Genomic DNA, 21567 nt, shown 5'->3' with positions numbered 1-21567 from the left:
AATGTTTACGAAGAGGTTTGCAATTACAATCCCGCTAATACATCAATGATGAAACCCTATTGCCGTATTGTCCTAACTCAAATGAATTGACATATTTTTCAAAGACTTATACAATGTACCGCTCAATGCGAACGCCAAGTTTAACGTTTTTGCCATCAGTCTTTAAACCATTAAAAGCACATTCCGATCCAGCCAAAACGCCAACCCAAGAAACCAAGAGACACAAATTCCCATGGAAAATACAAGCATAACCTCATAACTCATAGTCATCCTATTCCATCCTTAGAACCACTAAACCCGCTCCTCCCTCAACCTTTTCGAGCTCCTCCTCCGCCGCCGCCCCCTCCCCTCCAACTCGCTCCCCCCAACACATCTCGTCTCCACCACCTCTTTTGTCCGAAGTACCCCCAATCCCCCATCCCCAACTCCATTTCCTTTCACACCGGCGGAACTATTAGAAGAAGAAAGTTTACTCCTCCCAACAGCATACTTCGCCTTCCTCTCCGTACGTAGAAGCTCCACCCCCCGCACCAGATTCTGATACATCTTATCCCCCGCGGCGCGATTCACCGACGCATACCCGACGACATGACGTAGGTCGGGCTCTGGCCGGGCAGACTCCTGCTTGATTTTCGATAAGGAGAGTCTGCTGAGTGTGTATTCAAGGGGCTCGTGCGTTGCGTAAGGGAAAGTGGCTGTGCTGCGTTGTTGGCGTAGGGGGGTGGTGTTTAGGGCTCGGGTCAAGTTTTTTGTGAAGCTCATTTTGCTCCGTCTCTGCCTCTTGGCGTTGTGATTGTAGTGTAGTTGTAGTGATGGTCTTATCGATGACCGAATGAATAACTCTTTGATCGGTAAACGTATAGTAGTATAGTATAGAGGTACAGGTCAAGATAAACCATATACTGTATACACACAAGAAAATAGATAGCAGTGGATATGGAAGTAGTAGATGTAGCCGTGAATATGAACAAGACTAGTAATGTATTGGACAGCAACCCTGCCGACCCCATCCTTATGAAGCAAAACCACCTCCCTCAACGCACCACCTATCCCCTCTCAACTCACACCCAGTGACGAAAGTTGGACTCCAGGAACGCGATCATCCGGTGTGGCGATCCCGGTCCTGTGACCCGTGATCAGGCCACGGAAAGCCCTAACCGGGTGCGGTGTGAGCCAATCAGGCGTCCGTGGCTTAGGCGATCATCGCGCTGATCGTACGTTATGATGCAAAAGCGGTGTTGTTGAGGAGGAGTGAATTTTAGGGGGACTTGTGATCTCTTTTTTGGGGTTGTTTTGTGATGGTATCACTTGGTGAGGGTTTTTTTGGGTTGTGAGTTTGAGTTTCTTTGGAGGGGGTTACGGCGTGTTCCGTGTGCTAATCCTATCTGTTTTTATGCATTGAGTTTTGGGTATGATGTTATACCCTGAGGGGTTTGGAGATCTTGTCTTGTGGCAAGGGGGTCTAGTAACTAGTCCTTCTATTCTATGGTGATTGCATGCAGAACATATCATACAGATATAATAAGTATACTACATCAAGTTCCGGTGGTAAAATCACTACCATGCCGGAATTGAAATCATCATCAACGACAACCCGGAAAAACAGGATCCACGGCTGCACGGCAGAAAATTGAATTCACTTATTTGGCCAATTGCACCCGTCGTATTACCGTGGCTCTGCTGGGGTCGGATCGCCTCCTGTGGGTATAGTGATATGGTCGGTTTCGGAATTGGTCCTGAACGAAAAGGGACGTGGAACGGGTGGTCTTGTTCTTCGTTGTACCCCGCTTTGGCTTGCAAAGGGTCTCTTGTCCTGAGAGCGAGGGCAGCGGTCCCTTGGTTCTGACGTGTGAAGCATAGGGTGAACTTGGGCTAGCTAGGGGTTGGTTGGGTTGCACAGTGTAGGGCTAGGTAACGGTTTTATTGTGCTTGGAGTGAGGGTCATTCTGTGCTTATGGATGGTGGAGGGGTCGGTGCCGATAAAGTAATCGTGAAGTGGAGATACATGTCATTGTATTCTTTTTGTGGGGGGGTTGCAATTGAGCGAGTGTTTTTTGTATATGATAACGAAGTCCCGATAGGCGGAACTTGACACTGGTTATATATATAGTGCTCTCGAGACACCACGTCACCGTATATCGCATTGCGAGATGGTTTATCCCAGGGCTAGGAGTGTACGCCCTGATATACATGGCTCACCCGGGCTTCTCGTAGCCCAGCCACCCAGGCGGCGCCCCGTAGCATCGACTCACATACGTGGAAATGACATCCGAGTACGACGTGCGGGGAGAGCTACGCCGGATCTATCGGAGGATGGGTCCAGATCGGACCAGGGATGGAAAGGGAACAATGGGCCATAGGTGACGATCTTATCTTCGGACTTGTCCATGGGCTAGCCAGCGCTTTGGACTCGAGTTCCGTGCCATGATGACACTGTACTCTCGACGACGCGGCACGACAAAGATATACAAAACTGGTTAGCAAGACCGTTATGAGGGTCGCAGGCGCCTAAGTGGTTTCCCGGTGAGGCTGCATGCACACTGAACCGGATCGATAGTGGCTGAATAAGGCAGGAGCAGCGGTCGTGATCGCAAGTCATTTAGTAAGAATGAACGTTATCCTGGTTGCGGCCAGAGCATCGAGCGGCTTGTGGACCGTTTGTCATTGGATAGTTTGCCTGCGATGCTTGACCAGTGAACCCATACTGGTGGGATGTCAGCAGCGTGTCACGTTGATATCGAATCCTTCTGCTTTGCTCGAGTCTTTTGTCCTGCACTCTACCTAAGCTGGCAGGTCACGCTGCATTGTCAATCCTCCACTTACGGAGCCGCGATGGTGGCACAGCATATCGCGAAACGTCAGAGATCATGGCCGATGTACCCGGGCAGAGGACTGAGCTCGAGCCGGTGGCCTTTAATTAGGTGAGCTATCAAGGCCAGGCAGATACTTACCTAGGTACCAATTACCCCGAATCTAGACTTTCTCTTGTGTTGGCTGTTCGCAAGGGAAAGATGGACCCTCGCAAGCTCAAGGCGAACCACAGAGACGGATTGGTGCAATTTGAAACTCAGTATAAGATGCGTCGTTCCAGGTAGTCAGTCCTCAGCGGACTATGTGGCCCCTGCTATTTTTATCCAATGGCGGAGGCGGATCTGCCGCTGCAAAATCGTTGTATGGCTCACTTGGTCACTGAGGTATGGACTGACTCTCTGTATTGGCCTTTTTATTTTTCTTTATAGATTAACGTCTTCCTCTCGTTGGTCTATCTCATCCCTAATGACCTTGGATTGGTGTTGCGTGGCCCGGGGACCCTACCGGTCTATGGAAGACTGAGGCCTAAGGTGATGAGTGTCAGCCTCGCCTATACATCACAGAGATACATAGGCAGCTTCAGATACCTCTGGCTCTGGTACACCTATCGTCACTTCCATCCTCAACACTGTGCTTCCTGCCTGAACTATTGGCCCTAGCTTGCCTTCGCTCCGTGTTCTGTCCATGCCATCCGAGGCCATCTTAACCATGTCATCGTGAGTACTTCCCCATAGTCAGTTTCTGCCTATCAAATAAGCTGACACCTCCTCATAGTGCCCGTACCATCTCCAAGAGGCCACCCAAGCTTCGTGCTGCCTGCAATGAGTGTCATGCCGCTAAGGTAAGCGGGAAAGCACAGATATATTTGCATAGAAACATGAGACATAACTCTCGTCCGTAGGTCCGCTGCTCAGGAGAGAAAACCGGCTGTCAACGCTGCGCTAATCTTAGCCTGAACTGTATCTTCTCGATCTCAAGGATTGGGAAGGTGCCTGGGAAACGAAGCAAAGCCAACCGAGCCGCAGCAGCAGCCGCCGCCGCCGCCGCCGTTACCGCTCCCCCATCATCCACATCGCGCACGTCGCCCTCTCGCCTGGAATCCACAAATGAGGTAATCTCATCCTTTAAGCCATTTTCACACGCTATCAAGGATGAAGGCGGGAAAGGGATGACTCCTTCAGCACGCCATGCCCCGTCCAACTTCGCCGTAGATCCCATAATCACCCCGGTGATGGTGCACGGCTATTCGAGCAGCATGCAATTTTACTCTGGGGATGGCTGTGCACAGGATGGTCTCTCCCTCGCAGACACAGTACCCACTTCAACACACCATATAGCCCATCCTCTGGGTCCCAATATCGACCTGGGCCTCCAAGAACCTGCCAACTTCTGCTGGTCCTCCGACCTGGAGCCCCTCAGTGCCAACAGCCTCCCAACCCCAGGACTAGAAATCTCAGCAAGCAGAGGCTCCCTAAGTCTCGATCGTCGCCTCAGCCACGACTGGGAGATGGAGACGAACGTCGCCAACGGCAGCTGCGACCCCAGTCGATCTTGCACGACCTCGATCCGGCAGCCCGCAACTCCACCTGAGTACCTCGCTGACGAAGGAATATACCCGCTCAGCGCTCTGGCAAACATGGGCCCCGAAACGAGCTACACAATGTACCTCCAACTGCTGCACAACATTGAACAGACACTCCTCATGGGGCGACAGCGCACGAAGGAGAACCATACGCTCGACGCCGTCCTGGCCGCCAACCAGCAGTACCTGACAACTCTCCTACATCTGACCGAGAGCCTCGGTTTCGAGCAGATGTATGACGGCCACCTGCTGTTCACCGTTGCTTTGAGCAAAATCATCACCCTCTTCAGCTTCGGATACCGCGACTTCACACTGCGGTCGGAAGCACATCAGTCCATGGGTTGTGCGGAGCGCCTGATCCGCTTCGGCGTGTTCGAGATAGACTTCATCGAGCAGAAGGCTATCTGCGAGGGCATCTTCCTCAGGGAACTAAAGCGCGCGGGGATGTGTCTGTCCAGATTGATGGACGCGTTGTGTCGGGAGAAATTCCCATATGCCCATGGCCGGCATGAACGGTTATGTGAGGAGATGAAGCAGCATTTGGACCAGTTAACGAGTGCATTGGAGGCGAGCGAGGCATGATATGACCTTTTTGTTTCTCTCCTTTACTTTCTTTTCCCTAATAATCTTCTATATCGATTAATACCGCTTTATACCGAAGGAGATTGGAGATTGATTCGCACAGGTAGCTGGTTCAAAAGTCCTAGTTCGTATACCCTGGAGGAATGGATTTACATAGGTAGTGTCAGGATACACGTCACCACTCATGCATTGTCGTTGTTTTCTTTTCCGATCCCATCCACGTTCAATTGAGCGCAAGTAAGGATATGAGAATGCTCTAGCCCTGGTATATAAATCATTTCTTTAGTATTATCACAGATAACAGGAATGGCTTTGTTAAGACTCACCCACGAACAAATTTTACTCATCGTAAGCTCACCCAATGAAGTAAAACGTATGTGGTCTCGCCAATCAATCCAGTCCAACTATAGTGCTTGGGTCTATTCGTCCTCCGAAAACGGAGCCGTATTCTTGGATTTCCTTGTTGTTTTTTGATCGGGGATAAATGGTCTCATTGTTGCATTTGGTATCGTGTATGAGGTCTTTAATTTGTGTATCTTGGGTTGATGTAAGGGATCGGATGTGATGATGCGAGGGATATATGGAGTGTAAGTCGAATTAGTAGTTGGGTTACGTGAAGGAGACATGATTTTACTCTAGAAAATAAAATGTCACGACACCATTCCGCTGACACTGGATAGCTAGGATGAGATCTATCGAGCGAGGCTTAGAGAGCTGTGTGAATCGTTTCCGTGTAAGTGCACCTTATCGTAGCAGTTTGGAGATACTTCATTATTTACTGTACATCTACAACTGCTAAACATCACTAGCACCTTGATTGAGCGGCGAAAGCCACTTCGAGGAATACAAGAACCACAGATCATATTCAAGACATCAACTAATCAACATCACAGATTCTGTCAAAACGTCCATCGTAATCGCAGCTCATATATAAATTAAGTATTAACAGACCGGTCAGGGCCATCATATCTCAGGGCGCTGCTGAGACCAGCAACGGCCACGTGGGTATCAAACAGAAGGAAAACATTCTTGCCAAGACATGCTCTGATTCGGCAGAATGTGGGTCAGAGTTCAAATGGAGTGACTAGTAGTGGATCTTCTCTTCATAGATAGGCGGAACACCCTTATCCATGTCCCAGTGGATCTTGTTCTTCTCGTCCAACCACGCATCCTCGTCGGTGATGGCAATCACCCGCGAGGTATGCTTTATTTCCTGCTTGCTCACGCCGATTTGATCACGAGGGATCCAAAGAAGAGGTGGCTGGGAGGTGATGGAAGGGTGGAAATATGCGTCGCGTTCAACTTCGGGGGTATAAGTTGTGATAGCCGAGGAATTGGGGACAAAACGCCGCAGCTGGGTGTAGCCATCGTATTTGTCGGGGCGCAACCACTTGGTCAAGAAGTTTACCTTGGGCGCCGGAGCTGGTCCGGTTAGGCCCTTCTCAGCCGAATCAACGTTGGTAACACCGTTGTCAACGCCCTCCTTTCCAGGGGCACTGGCGCCGGCATCATCTGTGTGCTCGCCTTTCTCCTGCATCAGAAGGGCCTCCTCCTCTGTTTCCAGATTCTTTGGGATATAGTTGATGAGAGGATCCAGCGCCTGGTTCAGAGAAATATGGTAGATGACCAGGACAACAAGGGAGATGATCATGAGGATGAGAGGGCCGAGAGCAATTCTGCGAGCACCGGTCGCAATGGCGAAGAGACCAATGAGACAAACATTCAGCAGGTAGCAGCCGACGGTGATATGCTGCAAGGCGCGTGTATAGGCTTTGCCCTGAGTGTCAATGTCCGCATTGGATACATACAACATGTTGTACCGGTAAGCGAAGTAGAACAGGTACAGACCAATGGTCGCGAACCCGAGCACCAAGGGAGCGATACACGAGTAGGTGATAGCTATTCACAAACAGGCGCAATTAGCTGCATTCCATATCGAAACGTGAACAGAGAGTACTTACCGACGACTACCAGGAAGGTGAACGCGGGGTATACCGTTCCCCAGCCTAGACCAGAAAGTGAGGACCAACGAGTGAACATCTTACGGGGGGTATTATCCAACAACGTGCCCAGAACCTTGCCCAGGATTAGACCAGAAATCTGAAGAAGCGCACCAGCGCTGAACGACAACCCCTGCAAGATGATATAAGATATGTAGAAGTTGGAAGCCTGTGGGATCTTCTTAGCCAGGAGCGACGCAGCAGATGTAGGATCGTTGATGATATCCGAGACCACACTAGAAGCGGAAGACGCAATAGTGACAACCAGGAATGTTTGGATGACTTGGAACGCGAAGTAGAAATTCTGGGTGGTCATCTCGACAGCCGCGGCGGTTGGCGCACCACCAAGCTTGGCCATTACTAGAACAACAATGAGTGACCATTCAGAAGTGAACTCTTTGTGGAAGGAACTTACATCGCAGGATGATTGGCACCAGAGCCATCAGTATGGACTGCAGAACAGTAGGTAGAAGACCAGTGATGACACCCCGAATCCAGCTTGGGACATCGTTGATAAACCTAAGAAAAGGGACCTTCTCGGTCAAGAAAGTAATGTTCGAAATGGAACCAACCACGGCCGTGGGAATTGCCCAAAAGACGATGAGGGCGACAACGAATGCGACAGTTGCGAAGTTCCGAATGACGCGTTCCCACCACCGAATACGGAGGTTAGACCAGATAACCTGAGTGGGCTCCAGGCCGATATAGCGGGGAGCCATGTGAAGAGGCAGATTGTGGGCCACTGTGATCGCACGTTAGACCATTCTTGCGACACCATAATAGCAGATATAAAATAGAGCACAGCGAACAAACGTACCAGACTGATAGGCAGACTGAGCATCCGCCTGATGATAGAATTCGACAAAAACCGAGGAAACCAACTTTGCATCGCCAGCTCGGTGCTTGGCCTGCAGCTCTTCGATCTCAGGACCCAGGCGCTCAATTTCAGATCGGGCCCAATTGATCGTATCAACCTTCTTTCCAATGAGTAGTTTGAGTCTGTGCGTGGGCCTCTCGGACGGTTTAATCCAGCGGGCTGCAACTGAGCCCGACTCGTCATTGGGTTCTTCGCTGGGGGTCGGGGGGCCGTCTTCAACAGAACCCTGTTTCTTCATGGCCTTGAGGCGTGCCTTGTTCGCGAGAGTGATAAGCTTTGTTTCCGCAGCCTCGAGCTTCATGGCAGCATCATCACGCTCTTTCACTTTGTCGTCCAATTCGGATGTATCGGTAGAGATCCAGACATTCTTCACTTTGTCAGTACCGAACATTTTGCGAATCTTGTCACGGTTGAGATAGTCCTGAGTAACAGCGGTGAACAGCACGGTCCGAGACGAAAGCCGACTGGCGTAGGCTGGGGAAAGGGCGTAGGCGTGGCGCAAATTGATATAAAAGATACTTTCACGTGTAACGGTATACATGACGAAGCCTTGAAAGAGCGATATGTAAGATTAAATGATCATAAGTGCTTGGAAAATCCCACCAAAAACTTACCAAGGAAGAGCCATGCGACAAAGGCGTGCGCGAAGTAACGCTCATACTTGCTTTCTTCGACGTTGGACATGCTCAGAATATTCAATTGCACATTATTCCCACCTCCAGTAGCATTGATGGGAAACAAGATAGGGAACGTCATGCAGGCGCCCACTAAGCATATCATGGATACCAATTTAAGGAAGCGAATCAAAAGGTAAGCGTCCATCGAATGGTGTTGCAGCACGTATTCATCGGGCAATTTGTACATGTCAATGATCCAACCCCATGGGGTAGTAGAGGTGGGAGGAGTACGCTCCCAAGATTGCAAGGTTCCTAGGTATGTTCGCGGCATATACATCCGGCGCTGACTGCGACGAAGGATCAGGAAGATCAGAACCATCGCTCCGGCCGATATCAAGGCCGGCACAAGAGTTGAGACGAGTGCCGATGCCGTCGGCGGAGTATTGCTGGGGTCATCACTGTCGTCCTGCGTATTGTTAGATGTGCCCACGCCCAGAGCCGATCAAGTTGATCGTTCAGCAGTCGCAACTCACCCGTCGGACGAGGTGATGGAGGCCCCTCAGGCCAACATCGGAGAACGCCATTACGGCTGGGTATAGTTTCTCGTTCCAATGCTGCCCTCGTCGAAGCGCCCAAAAGTTGATGTTTATTCAGGGGATAGGGCAGTCAGGAAGATGCGATAGGCAACTCGCTGCGGGTTTTTGCCGCAATTGAATGAGAGATCGTCGGTATCAGAATCGAGTTGGAATGAGGATTTTGGGAGGGAAAGAAAAATGAAAAATAAGCAAGGTGGATAATGTCTAGAAAAAAGATAAGCGAAAGAAAAGAGGGAAGAGAGTCGTTAGTGTATCAGTCCAGCTGGAGAAAGGGAGATTAGAAAAGAATGATACAAGAGGATCACACCAAAGGTAGACAAGGAGGGGCTGATTTTAATTTTTGTTTTTATTTATTTTGATTTATTTTTTTATTTTTTATTTTTTTTTATTTATTTTTATTTTTTTTTCCTCTTGATTTTCGTTTCCTTTCCTGGCTACGGTGATCCTTCGTCAGGAAAGTCAAAGACGAAAAGGCATGCCAATTGGACTCCCAAGAATGAGAAATCAATGGGGTGGTTCTTCAGGAGGGAGGAGACACTTACGTAGATGCCCCGAGCTGAAAATGCTTTGTACCTTGGGCACACAGCTTTACTGGGGAATCGTTGGTAACTAGTGACAATCGTCGTGGGACCAATGCACACCAGAGCCAGTCAGCACCATAACCTGCGACGAGTGAAACATGGATCTGAGATGCGATCGTGAGGCCGGCGGGAATTTCACTGATCATAAGTACTCCGTAACCGATCAGCTTGTAGCGCTAATTTAAAATTAAATAATTTTAAACACTAAGAACTCTTTGTGGGCTTCCTCCTGTTTCTAATTTTACGGTACCGCAACAAACTGTTTAGCCATAAACTGTCCTCTCAAAAGAGAAGAAGGATCAGCTCAATTCAAAATGTGTGATGGGGAAGAATCACGTCAATGTACGGAGTATAATCTGTCCTATTATACTCCGTACATACCCCGAAGTACTCTTGTGGTAGCCATCAAACCATGCAGGATATGATCGATGATGCCACCCTCGGAAACCTTGAAATCCCACACCAGATAAGAGCAGCTACACTAACGTTTTTTGGGTTCTGAAGTGGATGACTTGGCTCAATAGATCATCTTTAGCGTCAAAAGAAAACTCTCTGTAATTTTTCTTGTTTTTCCCAGAACCAAATGTCCACCCGTTCTCTGTCAATTCAACACAACGTTGTGGCAACACCTCCTGACTCAGGTTCCCAGGTACAGTTTATTACCCCAAACTACACCCATGGGTACCTCAACTACAGGAGGGCCGACCTTGCGTGTTTATGTACCCGGCACCTAGGAACGGGTACCTGTTCCTGTACCTTACCGTACTGGTACCGCTGCCTCGAAGCACAAACCTCAAGGAAGCAGTTGTACTGTACATGTACAAACCATGGTATGTTACGATAAATTAGTCCAGTACCTGCAGTGAAAACAATTTGAAACACATCCATGGGGTGAGTTCTTCAACACCTTTACCTCACTTTTGTCTTGGGGTTCATTTTCCGAAACACTTCCCACAGCCACATTGTATGTACTCCGTACGGGTGTAATCTGGCGTAACAGAACTCGAGCAATCGACTCCGTACTACTACTACCGCTACGTAGTACCATGGTGTGGCTAGTGCTGCTGCCTGTTTGCGTTTTGCCACTGGCCTAAGCTGCACCGATCCAATCAAACCTGTTGCTGATCAAACACCTTCCCGTGTCCTCTGCACCAGCCACACAATTAAAACCCGACTGCATGAAGTCATCCTACCCCGACCGAGTATCCCCGTCCGTGGGATTACGACTATCAATACGAATAACTCAATCAAAAATGATCAAATAACTTTCAAGATAGAACGTCTACGGACAGTTCAAGCCAGTGTCTTACAAACTTTACGGCCCTATCACCTCCTTTAAAAATCGTTCTTACTACTATGTAGTCATGCCTAGTGCGAACCACGAACGCCTCATGGGTACAATGTTGCTCGCTACCCAGTAGCGACAATGAACAGGTCCACAGCATGGTCCACAGCATGGTCCACGCTGCTTCTGACGCTTACACAGTACACGTTCATGGCCTTACCGTGTGACCTACCGTGGCTCCACTGCCTTATCTGGTTGTTTCTTGGATGGACCGATCTTGGCTCGCTTTGCACAGTTCCGATCGGTCAAGCCACACGTCCAGCCTGGTATGCTTTTTAAGGTTGCGTTTGAAACGTCATCTGCCACAGCCACGGTTTGCCTGTTTTTGGCGTAGGAGATCATCGTGATATCATCTTGGGACGAGGGTCTTGGCTTGACTGTGATTGCAGGGGGCTGTTCTTATGGTTCGATGGGGAGTTGGTTTACTGCTTTGATTTTCTAGAGATCAGTCGTTGCCTTCTATAGAAGGTAGGAGAGTCGGGTGGTCGGGTTAGTGGCTGTCTTTCAATGCCTGGTTGCTGGACTTGGTGTGGAGTAAAGCTCATGGAATGCACAAGTGACTTGTCCCATGGAGACGAGTTGTTGGGGAAGACATGAACCCGCTGCACGCAGGGATAGACGGGGTGAATATCATGTGAATGAAGTCTGCCAAGGACTCGCAATGAAATTACTGGGACTAACTGTATTCTGATTTGTTGAAGATATATATATTTCCTTTTCGGACCTCGCTGACTACTAGTATTAGGATAACTAATACCAGTCTTGGAGGCCGGGTGCTCCCAGAGATGGGGGTAATTTATCTCCAGCTTCTCTGCCAGGTGTTACACTTCTCAACAGTCATGAGAATCTCGTCTGGTGTGATGGCATTTCGGTCTCTATACTACGACGAGGCGGCCATGATAGGTGTCTCTGCAGCTGAATGTTTCAAGTTCTTCCCAGAAAGCACGGCATATCCTTAACAATAGTAAGCATAATGTACAGAAAACGCCCCACTGTCTCCTATCCCTCGCGAGAGAAATTCTAGTTCGTACTGGTCTCCGGTCGGTATGCGTAAGACAATACACGCTCCATAGTTATTAAGTGCAGGGTATTTGGGAGCCGTACTGAGGGAAAGTGATGGCTTGGCATCTGCCTTTGTATCAGCTGTAGTATATACAAGAAATTTAATCCAAGAATCAAAGGCTTAGATGAGATAGGCGCACGGCTGCCTGCAAGCCGTCGAAATGTTGTCGCGTTCTGAGAGGTCAGAAGAGTAAATGTACATGAACAAAACAGTAGCCCGGTTTGGGCGTAGCTCAGAGTTCTTCCTGGACCTCTGGCATAGAGCTGTACAATTCACTTTCAAATACATCGATCCCCCGGATCGGTGGAGTGAGCATCAGGAGGCTGAAAAGAATTTCACTGAAAAGGAACTGGAGTTCCGGTCGAAGCTGTTTATACAATTTCAACAGCTCGCTCGTCGACCAACTTCTCTCGGGTTCCTGTAGGTCGGCTTCATATCCTTCGAGTAGGAGGAGCCACACGAAGGACTCGCACGCGGGAAACCTGTCGAGTTCATGATCTTTCACAGTCGCGCGCAGATGGTCAAGAAACCGGCCGGTTTTGCTGGGAGAACCCTGGAAATCCCAGAGGGCGGCTGTGATGTATATCAGAGCCGCAGTACGGGTGAGCTCCTGCGTTGGCGCATTCTTCGTGATAATGTATATGCGTGACTGATGGGGGACATGGGAAGGACGAGGTCCGCTGGACAGCAGCGGAAACAAAGGGCTGTCCATTCGAAATGCAGAGCGACGCTGGGGAACTGACGACAAATACGCATCGGAACTATGTTCTAGCATCAAGTCTTCGGCTCCCCGAAGGAAAGTGACCAGCCATTGCTGGCCATCTCCGGGAACTGCTGGATGAAGCGGCATCAACATAAATTGCACATAATGCAACAGTGCCTCAGCAACACGATGGGATCCCGATCTGGAACGGAGGATCTGGACAGCCTGGTCTACGTATCCTCTAGCGTGCTGCCTGCTGCCGAATCTCTCTTCTTGTATGGCCATCCCCGTCAAAGCCATTGCTAGACTATCAGTATCGATCTCCATGTCGCCCTTCATCACCTGTTCAATGCCCTTTGTGGCTCTCCCTAAGTGCTGTTCCACCTCAGGGCTCCACTTTAAGCCGTATGCCTGTGCCCTCCAACGAGCGCAGTATGCAAGGACAACCGACTGAAAAGGCAGGGGATGGCTGAGGACCGCCCGGAAGACTTGGTCTTTGATGAGTCTAGGCTCGCCTGACCAATATGTCAATCTGTTTGTCCAACAATCCATTAAAATAAAATCCTCTCTTGTGCAAGTTACGGGCAAGCTATCGAAAGGATCTTTTCCGGAGGCGTCAAGTAGGGTGACTGGCGAAACAGAATAGGAAGCAAGTGCAGAACTTTGGGGCCCGGCTGGAATCTGAAACGCCCCTAGGTGTTAGTAAAGCAATTGACGGTGTTGTAGCTCTAATGACGTACTGTGGAGATGTCTTTAGGGGTAATCCCATCCTCAGATCGCCTGTATTCAACGACTTCATTGTCATCGCCACTCAGTAATAACTTTTTCTGCTGCCAAGAGAGATAGCGAAGAGGGCGATGAACTCTCTTATCAGAGTCGCTTCGAGGATGCGTGTGTTTAAGTTGTTTTCGTTTCTCCTGAACATGATGGCGCATAACATGTGCTCGCTTTTCTCGGGAAGAAGAGTTTGAATCGACAAAATAGAAAACTTGATTCTTGGATGGGTCGTCTGAGGTGGGTAGGTGCCTTCGCCTTTTGACCTTCACTGGATGTTGACCGGCATTCTGCGGAGTCGCTGTTGCGAAACTTTCGTGAGCGAAGGAAAGGAAATAGAAACTTGGATAAAAACGCCAACCTTGTTGTTCTGAGCCGGGAGAGAAGTCTTGCGGCGCTGAGCTTGGATCGGAATGTGCCAAATTAACCAAAGGGGGAGTGCCCACGGACATTGCGAGCCGCCTAGTGGCAGTGGACTCAGGCAATCTGACTGACGGGACAAAAGCTAAACCTCCTTAGAGGTGCATACCGGACAAGATCTTTACGAGAAAACCTCCATAGAATGAACCAATTTGTCGGAGGATTTCATTGCAAAGTTGCGGTCGGGGAAGAGAATGACGATTGACGATCGAGATGCGCCGAAGGAATCAGCCATAGTCTATGCTTATCAACGTCCGGCGTAGGATGACCCCGGCATCCCAGTAGGGTTCTTATTAGGGATGAGAGCCAGTGGGGTCGGTACTGAGCACAAGGTCTCGTTGGCGCAGCCCGAAAGTTAGATGTCCAGAACCATCTTTCATTGGCCGTGAGAAGCTTGGGCCCTCCCAAATAAGCACCCTTGTAGTTTCCCATTGGTAGGGAAAAGAAAATACTTTGGGGAGTCCTGGACCTAGCCGCTGTCGGCCACTGGCTTGGCAAGGATCCGCTTCCTTCTTCGCCAACAGGCATGAAGACCTTTCTCCTGAATTGGCTAGTTTGAGGATATTGACTCATGGACTGTCCTGTTTGGGAAATGGATGAGATAAGCATTCCGAAAACCACTTTACACGTCGGACTGCAATAACCTTTCTCCGACGCGTTCGCGTTTCCAACGCGTTTCTGCAAAAAGAAAGTTATTATTGCTCCTTCGATCCACACACACACACACTGCCAGGGCAACTTGAATATAGCTCCCCTCCTGTCACTCACACCCATAATTACACAATTGATTAAGGAACTATCACCCTGTCACGCAATAAGGGGTACGTTCAATTAGCTCTTTCGACCCGACTGTATAGCGGCCTTGCTCTGGCCGCCCTCCACCATGTCGTCCCTTTTCGACGCCGTTCTTCAATCCGAGCTGGACTCGAACGCCGGCACTCGCGACCATCGTCTTCACTCAGATCAACTTCCCAGCTCTCGGCCACATCCGCCCTCGGAAAGTAATGGCCCTATGAGCGATATGCACGCTTTCCCTGACGATCAAGTCGTTGAGTCGAATTCCTCGACCGTGACCCGCCGCCGAAACCCATATGTAAAGGCTCCTCCTCCCTTGGTCGATGTGGCAGGCGAAAAAGTACAGCAGGCCTTCGAGGAATTGCTTGAGACTTACCGGGAGGAACCCACATGGTCTGCGCCGCCTCCCTCTTCCGAAATCCTCAGCGACAAATACTACATTGCTCAAATCCATGGCATGAACAAGCATTCGCTGTCTACACTCTATGTGGATTTTACCCACCTGACCTCGCTGGATAACCCCATCCTAGCGGACGCCATTGTCAACCAATTCTACCGATTCCATCCGTTCCTCACCAAGGGACTGCACAATCTTATTGCGAAATATGAGCCCGACTTTTATACGCACCATCGCAAAGTTGACAAAGTCAACTCAGATGCCGGCACATCGATGATGGGTGGCAATTCAAGCGTTGGTATCTCCGACAAACATGAGATGGGAGAATACGTCCAGGAGCGGACACGGCACCAGCAGACAGATAAATTGTTCTCGCTCGCTTTCTATAACTTGCCTCTTGTTTCACGTTTGCGCCAACTCCGAACCTCACAGATCGGAAAATTGCTCTCCATCTCTGGCACTGTGACACGGACATCTGAGATTCGTCCGGAGTTGTCTCTAGGTACTTTTATCTGTGAGAATTGTAAAACGGTGTGCCCCGATGTTGAACAGACTTTCAAGTATACAGAGCCATCAGAATGCCCGAACCAGTCATGCGGAAACCGCTCTGGTTGGCGTCTAGACATTGGGAAGAGCACTTTTGTCGATTGGCAGAAGGTCAAACTACAAGAATCGTCACATGAGATCCCCACTGGCAGTATGCCCCGTACTATGGATGTCATACTTCGCGGTGAGATGGTCGATCGTGCTAAGGCTGGCGAGCGGTGTATCTTCACCGGCACCTTGATTGTTGTTCCCGACGTCAGCCAGCTGGGACTGCCCGGCGTGCGACCTGAGGCCGTCCGTGATGACTCTGCATTCCGCAGCGGAGATGTTGGTGGTGGAGGACTCACTGGTCTGAAAGCTCTTGGTGCGAGGGATTTGACCTACCGCCTCGCCTTCCTCGCTTGCATGGTCACCCCAGACACCACTACTCCTGGTCAGCAAACCAATCAGCACTTGAATGGGCAGTCTCATAACATTCTCGCTTCCCTCAACCAACTCACTGAGCCTGAAGACAACGAGGACAAAGCCCAGGAGGCGTTTCTTCACACCTTAACACCCTACGAAGTTGAGGACCTAAAAGGACTCGTTCATTCGGACTATATCTATTCTCGGCTCGTGGACTCCATTGCTCCCATGATTTATGGCCACCGTCAGATCAAAAAAGGCTTGCTTCTGCAACTAATTGGCGGAGTCAGCAAACATACAGCACAGGAGAACATGCAGCTCCGTGGTGATATCAACGTATGCATAGTTGGTGATCCCTCGACAAGCAAAAGTCAATTCTTAAAGTAAGTGTTCAAGGTTTATTGTATAGGAACCGGTAACTCACTGCGATTCTAGATACATTTGCTCTTTGCACCCTCGCGCGGTCTACACAAGTGGAAAAGCCTCGTCAGCCGCTGGTCTGACTGCTTCGGTTGTGAAGGATGCCGAGACCGGTGAATTCACTATTGAGGCCGGTGCCCTGATGCTTGCAGTAGGCGTTTCCCTCAGTTCTTCGCTTTCTCTAAACGCAGCTGACGATTCTTTGATACATAGAATGGCGGTGGTATTTGTGCTATTGACGAATTCGATAAGATGGACATCAGTGATCAAGTTGCTATCCATGAAGCTATGGAGCAGCAGACGATCTCGATTGCGAAGGCAGGAATCCATACGACTCTCAACGCACGTGCATCTATCCTCGCCGCAGCTAATCCTATTGGTGGACGATACAACCCCAAGGCCACCCTGCGCGCCAACCTCAACTTCAGTGCTCCTATCATGAGTAGATTCGATTTGTTCTTCGTAATCCGGGATGAGCCCAATGAAACTGTCGATCGCAACTTGGCCGACCATATCGTCAACGTACACATGAACCGCGACGAAGCCGTTCAGCCGGAGTTGAGTACCGAACAGTTACAGCGCTATATTCGATTCGCCCGGACATTCAGGCCGGTCTTCACTGATGAGGCCAAGGCCCTGTTGGTTGAGAAGTACAAGGAGCTCCGTTCTAATGACTCCCAAGGCGGCAATGGCAGGTCTTCGTACCGTATCACCGTGCGCCAGCTGGAGTCTTTGGTTCGTCTCTCCGAAGCTGTTGCCAAGGCTAACTGCGTCGAGGAGATTGTACCGAGGTTCGTGCAAGAAGCGTATGATCTTCTCCGGCAGAGCATTGTCACGGTTGAAAAGGATGATGTAGAAGTCGATGACGATGAAGAGCTTGTCAACGCGGCGGCACGTGATGAGGATCACGAAATGGGTGACGGCGAACGTGACCGAGAAGGCGACAGCCCTATGCGTGAGGACGTGGAAGAGCAGCCAGCACCATCGCGTCCAAGGACTAAGATCACATTCGATAAATACATGAAGATTCTGAACCTCGTTGTGCGCCGAGTCAACGATGATGAGTCTACATCTGGTGAAGGTGTAGAGGAGGAGGATCTCATTGTCTGGTACTTGGAACAGATTGAATCTGAGCTGGAGAACGAGGAAGATCTGCAACGAGAGCGCAGTTTGGCGGTGAAGGTTTTGAGGAGAATGGTCAAGGTTTGTTTCTCTATACAGCCCTATCTGGTTGATTTGCCTGACTAACCGTTAATCTCAGGACAACATCCTCATGCCCATTCGGGGAGAGGGCCTGGTTGATGCAGCCGACGGTGACCAAGAGATCTCCCACCGCACCGTTTACGTTTTGCATCCCAACTGTGCGGTTGATGACATTGTGCTCCCGGATCCTAAGAGCAAGCGGTGATGGTAATAAGCATAGAAGACGGAGTAATACTGATTACGAGTTATGAGGTGTGCTTGTGCATTGTTATTTGGGTTAGATGTGGATATCTCGGATTAGATTAATCGGTTCGGCGTGTACGGGTATAAGGTCACTTATCAGAGCAAACGAACCCTGCCATCTGCCATTCTTTTTTGCAATCTTTGTATCCTAATATGCTAAATATATGGGCGATATACGGAGTACCCGTATTTTACTTTCATATCATCTATGCCGAACCAGCGGTGCTGGGAAAGTGATTTTGATTCAATTGAGCTCGCAAGAAAGCTATGCTCGCTCTTGGTTGCCATTTGATGCGTACCGGTATTCCCTGAGAAGACAGCTTAAAAGGGAGCAACTAGTGATCAGCCTCCCGTCACTGAGTGGAAAGGGGCAGTATCTTTATGCAGAGTCTTCTATTTAGAAGTTCGTGCTTCACACTTCCTTCGTTGCGAATTAGCTAAGTAGAAAGTAAGTAAAGAGTCACAGAGCAATAATTCATAATAAGATATATAATTCTATATACTGTGTATTTAGGCTATGTCTTCCCCACTCAACCAACGGTCCATATCAGCACCAGGTCCAGCCCCTATTCCTTTAATAGCTACCTCTCTTCCCAGAGAGAGAGAGAGAGAGAGAGATATATATATATACCAATAAGGTGAGACCCAGGACCAAAACCACAAAATCCGCTCTACATACACCAAACAACACCAACATAGTTACATAACTAAATATCCCCCCGAATGACACACACGTGAGAATCAGACACGGACATCCTCTCAGCGGTAGCTGCGGGGATAAATCGTAATCATAATCGCAATACTCTATTTCGATCCATAGTGGGGGATGTAATTTTAGCCTTTTAAGTTGGCGCGGGGTTTAACTCCCATCAAGCTCGTGCTTTGTTCCTGTGGTTTCCCTCACTTTGTTTGACATGACATGAGTGAGTGAGTGAAAGGTGGGTAACCGAATCGGGATATTGCATTGCTTCTGGAGAGGTCTGGGAGCGAATGACATTGGTAGGGAGTGTTTGTTGTGGCTATCCTGTGGTAGGACCTCAGGCTCTTACTCTATTTGTTAAGGATTGACTGCAACTCGTACTGAGATTAAGTGATGACTGTCTGGGTACGTCCTCTCTTTCCTCTTTTTATTATTTCTTTTTGGTGTTTAGTTTCTCGACTCGTTTTTATAATCAAATCATATTTGCTAGACAATAGGAATCTCAATTCTGAGTAAGTATAGCTAGCACATATCCAGAAAGTAATAGAGTACAGCATACTAGTACTAAGTACGGAGTACATCCCCCCCCTGTATTCCCCTACGATACCCCGGTACAGTGGTAAACCGTAAACCGTAAACGGTAAACCTCGGCAGAAACAAACTCTCAGGGCCATCTACTACTAGTAGTAGTAACCACTATCCCAGACACAGTAAGACCTGACCTGAGTGACCTTCCTAGTAAGCGACTCGTTCGCCACGAGCAGCACTCACTAATCAATCCCGCAGGATTACGCATTGACGCAGGAGATTCCCTGTTTAGGAAGTCAGTACTTTTGTCTTGCATGAATTAGTGGCTTCCGTTTCGGGTGAAGAATCGGGCGATATGACTCGTTGATGTTGATTGAGTTTTGGTTGTGGGTTGATGTGGCTTTGAGATCTATTCTATGTACTCTGTACGGGACTCCGGAGTGTTTGTAGTAGTATTTCCCATTGTTAAGGGGTTTTGTTTAGGACAAGACAATGAATGCAATACTACTGTTACATTATAGATTCTTTGTCGGGGCTGTTGGTTTGGTTGGTGGGTGGATGTGTATACTACTACTACTACTACTACTACTACTACTTACTACTAGTACTTGCAGTGCAGTGCCATGGAGAACGAGTACTGTATTGTATTGTAGAAAGAAAAACTGGTAAACTGGCAGAGATCGAACAAGCCCGCGCCAATCACTCCCGAAAGAGGATAACCGAGCTTATCCCCGACGCCGGTCGATGAAAGGGGGGTGGGAGACGAGCCTATCAAATCCACCAGACGGCTTTGCTTGCATCCTATGTGTATGGTATGTATGGTATGGTCAGGGTACTTTGGAACTTTGTCCACTGTCAGATCGTGTAATACGAGTAGATGCATGAGTTCCATATGTTATGCTATGTATGTACTTCTGATTTTTTGACTGTGCATATCAGATCAACAATATACTTCTCAAGGAGAAAGGAAAACAAATGATGTCAAATGCCAATGCAAACGCCGCGCTCTCCAGTCCGATATGCTAAACAGGTTCGTCATGAACGAATGAATGTCAATGGGAGAAATTATCAATCGCTCAGGTAGACCAAGGAGAGACCAAACAAGACAAGGAAAAAAAAAGTAGAGAGTGAATCTCGAACCTCAATGAAGGGAGGGGTCAGGTATCATCGCTAAAAACAACTCGAATCAAAGATGCTGCTCCAAGGCACACTCCGCAGCGTAGTACCCAGGGAGACGATTATGCCGCCGCTACGTATTGCATCACGAACACGGTATGTAGTTTCTAAGCCCTCATCATCATTCGTCGGGCTCGGAAGGTAGATAAGTCGATCGATTCTTCGGATTCCGTCCCGTCGTCCACCTCGATCGCTCCAATATCCGATGTCGATATCTTGTTGCTCGCGGGACCAACCGTCAACTGCACAGATTCCACGTGCGGAGCCTCTTTCTCCTTCGCGGCACGTTCCTTTTCCTGTTCCTCCGTGAGACGTCGCACTTCACCCGTGGCCAGTTCGAGCAGCGCCTTGAATTTATCCAGCACCCCCTGTAGTTCTTCCGAGCAGTCACCCACCCGGAGGAATTGGTAAGCCGCAGTCTCACACAAACTATGAGCCAACTCCAGCTGTCGATCCGCCATGTCAAACGGTGAGTTCTTCGCCATCACCCGGGCCTGTGGCGGAGGCCCACGATTCCGGTTGCTGCGGATCTGGGACAGCAACTGATCGTCCGACTCATCCGCAGAAGGAGAAAGCGGTGGGCTGTTCATCCGAGGGGGTCTGTTAAGAGTACTACTCCGCATCGCCCCCATCTGGGACATCCTTCCCCTCCGAATGTTGTTCCTGGCCGTCCCCATAATCCGCACCATTTCCTCCAGCGACTTCTGCGTCTCCCCGTCGTAATGGATCACTAGGTTGTATCGAGTGCTGACAAAAGGGTTCTCCTCGGAGGCTACGGATGGTGCTTCGTCCGTGCCACGCTTTCGAGGGTTAGGGTTCGGGGTCGACGGGTCCTGGGAGGCGGGCTGGGGGGTGTCGGGGCCTTTCTGGATCGGTGCATCTACAGGGGGCGGCGATTGGGTGACGGCATTCCGCAAGTCGTCGGTCCGGATGGAGCACACGGAGCTATTCTTGCGTCGACGTGGTCTCCCCGGTGTGACGGCGAGCTTCTTGTACGCCTCGGCATATTCGGCATGTTTGGCGGCGGTGTGGGTGGCCAGATCAGAGATACGGTTAATCCATGTGGGCAAATTATCGGTGAGGTGGGAGAAGGCCCCCAGGGCGTCCATTCCACCGGCGGGCATGGGGGAAATGGTTCGCTCGGGGTTCGTCAGACCAGGGTAATAATATATGGTTGATTGGTTATGTCGAAGATGCCCTAAC

General features: G+C 49.5%; 6 protein-coding genes across 6 annotated transcripts; 2 read left to right on the top strand and 4 right to left on the bottom strand.

Annotated features, from left to right (window-relative positions):
• Positions 1–271: 271 nt before the first annotated feature.
• On the bottom strand, positions 272–762 carry ABOM_001919 (uncharacterized protein; the record flags this gene model as incomplete). Its single annotated transcript, XM_022529049.1, has 2 exons — positions 272–434; positions 491–762. The coding sequence occupies 2 exons, from the start codon at positions 760–762 to the stop codon at positions 272–274; spliced, it is 435 nt and encodes a 144-aa protein (XP_022393337.1).
• Positions 763–3495: 2733 nt separating this feature from the next.
• On the top strand, positions 3496–4975 carry ABOM_001918 (Zn(II)2Cys6 transcription factor domain-containing protein; the record flags this gene model as incomplete). The annotated part of the gene is made up of 3 exons (XM_022529048.1): positions 3496–3527; positions 3586–3652; positions 3713–4975. 3 exons carry the CDS (start codon positions 3496–3498, stop codon positions 4973–4975), a joined length of 1362 nt encoding a protein of 453 aa, XP_022393336.1.
• A 1084-nt stretch (positions 4976–6059) lies between these two features.
• On the bottom strand, positions 6060–9053 carry ABOM_001917 (putative DUF221 domain protein; the record flags this gene model as incomplete). Its single annotated transcript, XM_022529047.1, has 6 exons — positions 6060–6874; positions 6937–7335; positions 7391–7717; positions 7793–8401; positions 8467–8935; positions 9003–9053. The coding sequence occupies 6 exons, from the start codon at positions 9051–9053 to the stop codon at positions 6060–6062; spliced, it is 2670 nt and encodes an 889-aa protein (XP_022393341.1).
• A 3233-nt stretch (positions 9054–12286) lies between these two features.
• Positions 12287–13983, bottom strand: ABOM_001916 (uncharacterized protein; the record flags this gene model as incomplete). Its single annotated transcript, XM_022529046.1, has 3 exons — positions 12287–13438; positions 13498–13832; positions 13893–13983. 3 exons carry the CDS (start codon positions 13981–13983, stop codon positions 12287–12289), a joined length of 1578 nt encoding a protein of 525 aa, XP_022393340.1.
• An 851-nt stretch (positions 13984–14834) lies between these two features.
• On the top strand, positions 14835–17922 carry ABOM_001915 (MCM DNA helicase complex subunit MCM6; the record flags this gene model as incomplete). The annotated part of the gene is made up of 4 exons (XM_022529045.1): positions 14835–16477; positions 16530–16665; positions 16728–17717; positions 17776–17922. 4 exons carry the CDS (start codon positions 14835–14837, stop codon positions 17920–17922), a joined length of 2916 nt encoding a protein of 971 aa, XP_022393343.1.
• A 2549-nt stretch (positions 17923–20471) lies between these two features.
• Positions 20472–21488, bottom strand: ABOM_001914 (uncharacterized protein; the record flags this gene model as incomplete). Its single annotated transcript, XM_022529044.1, has 1 exon — positions 20472–21488. One exon carries the CDS (start codon positions 21486–21488, stop codon positions 20472–20474), a length of 1017 nt encoding a protein of 338 aa, XP_022393342.1.
• Positions 21489–21567: the final 79 nt, after the last annotated feature.

This window comes from Aspergillus bombycis, assembly GCF_001792695.1.
Source record: "Aspergillus bombycis strain NRRL26010 chromosome Unknown contig00007, whole genome shotgun sequence".
Classification (NCBI taxonomy): Eukaryota; Fungi; Ascomycota; class Eurotiomycetes; order Eurotiales; family Aspergillaceae; genus Aspergillus; species Aspergillus bombycis.
The sequence above is the reverse complement of the archived record's forward strand: the minus strand, read 5'-3'. Positions and strand labels throughout refer to the sequence as shown.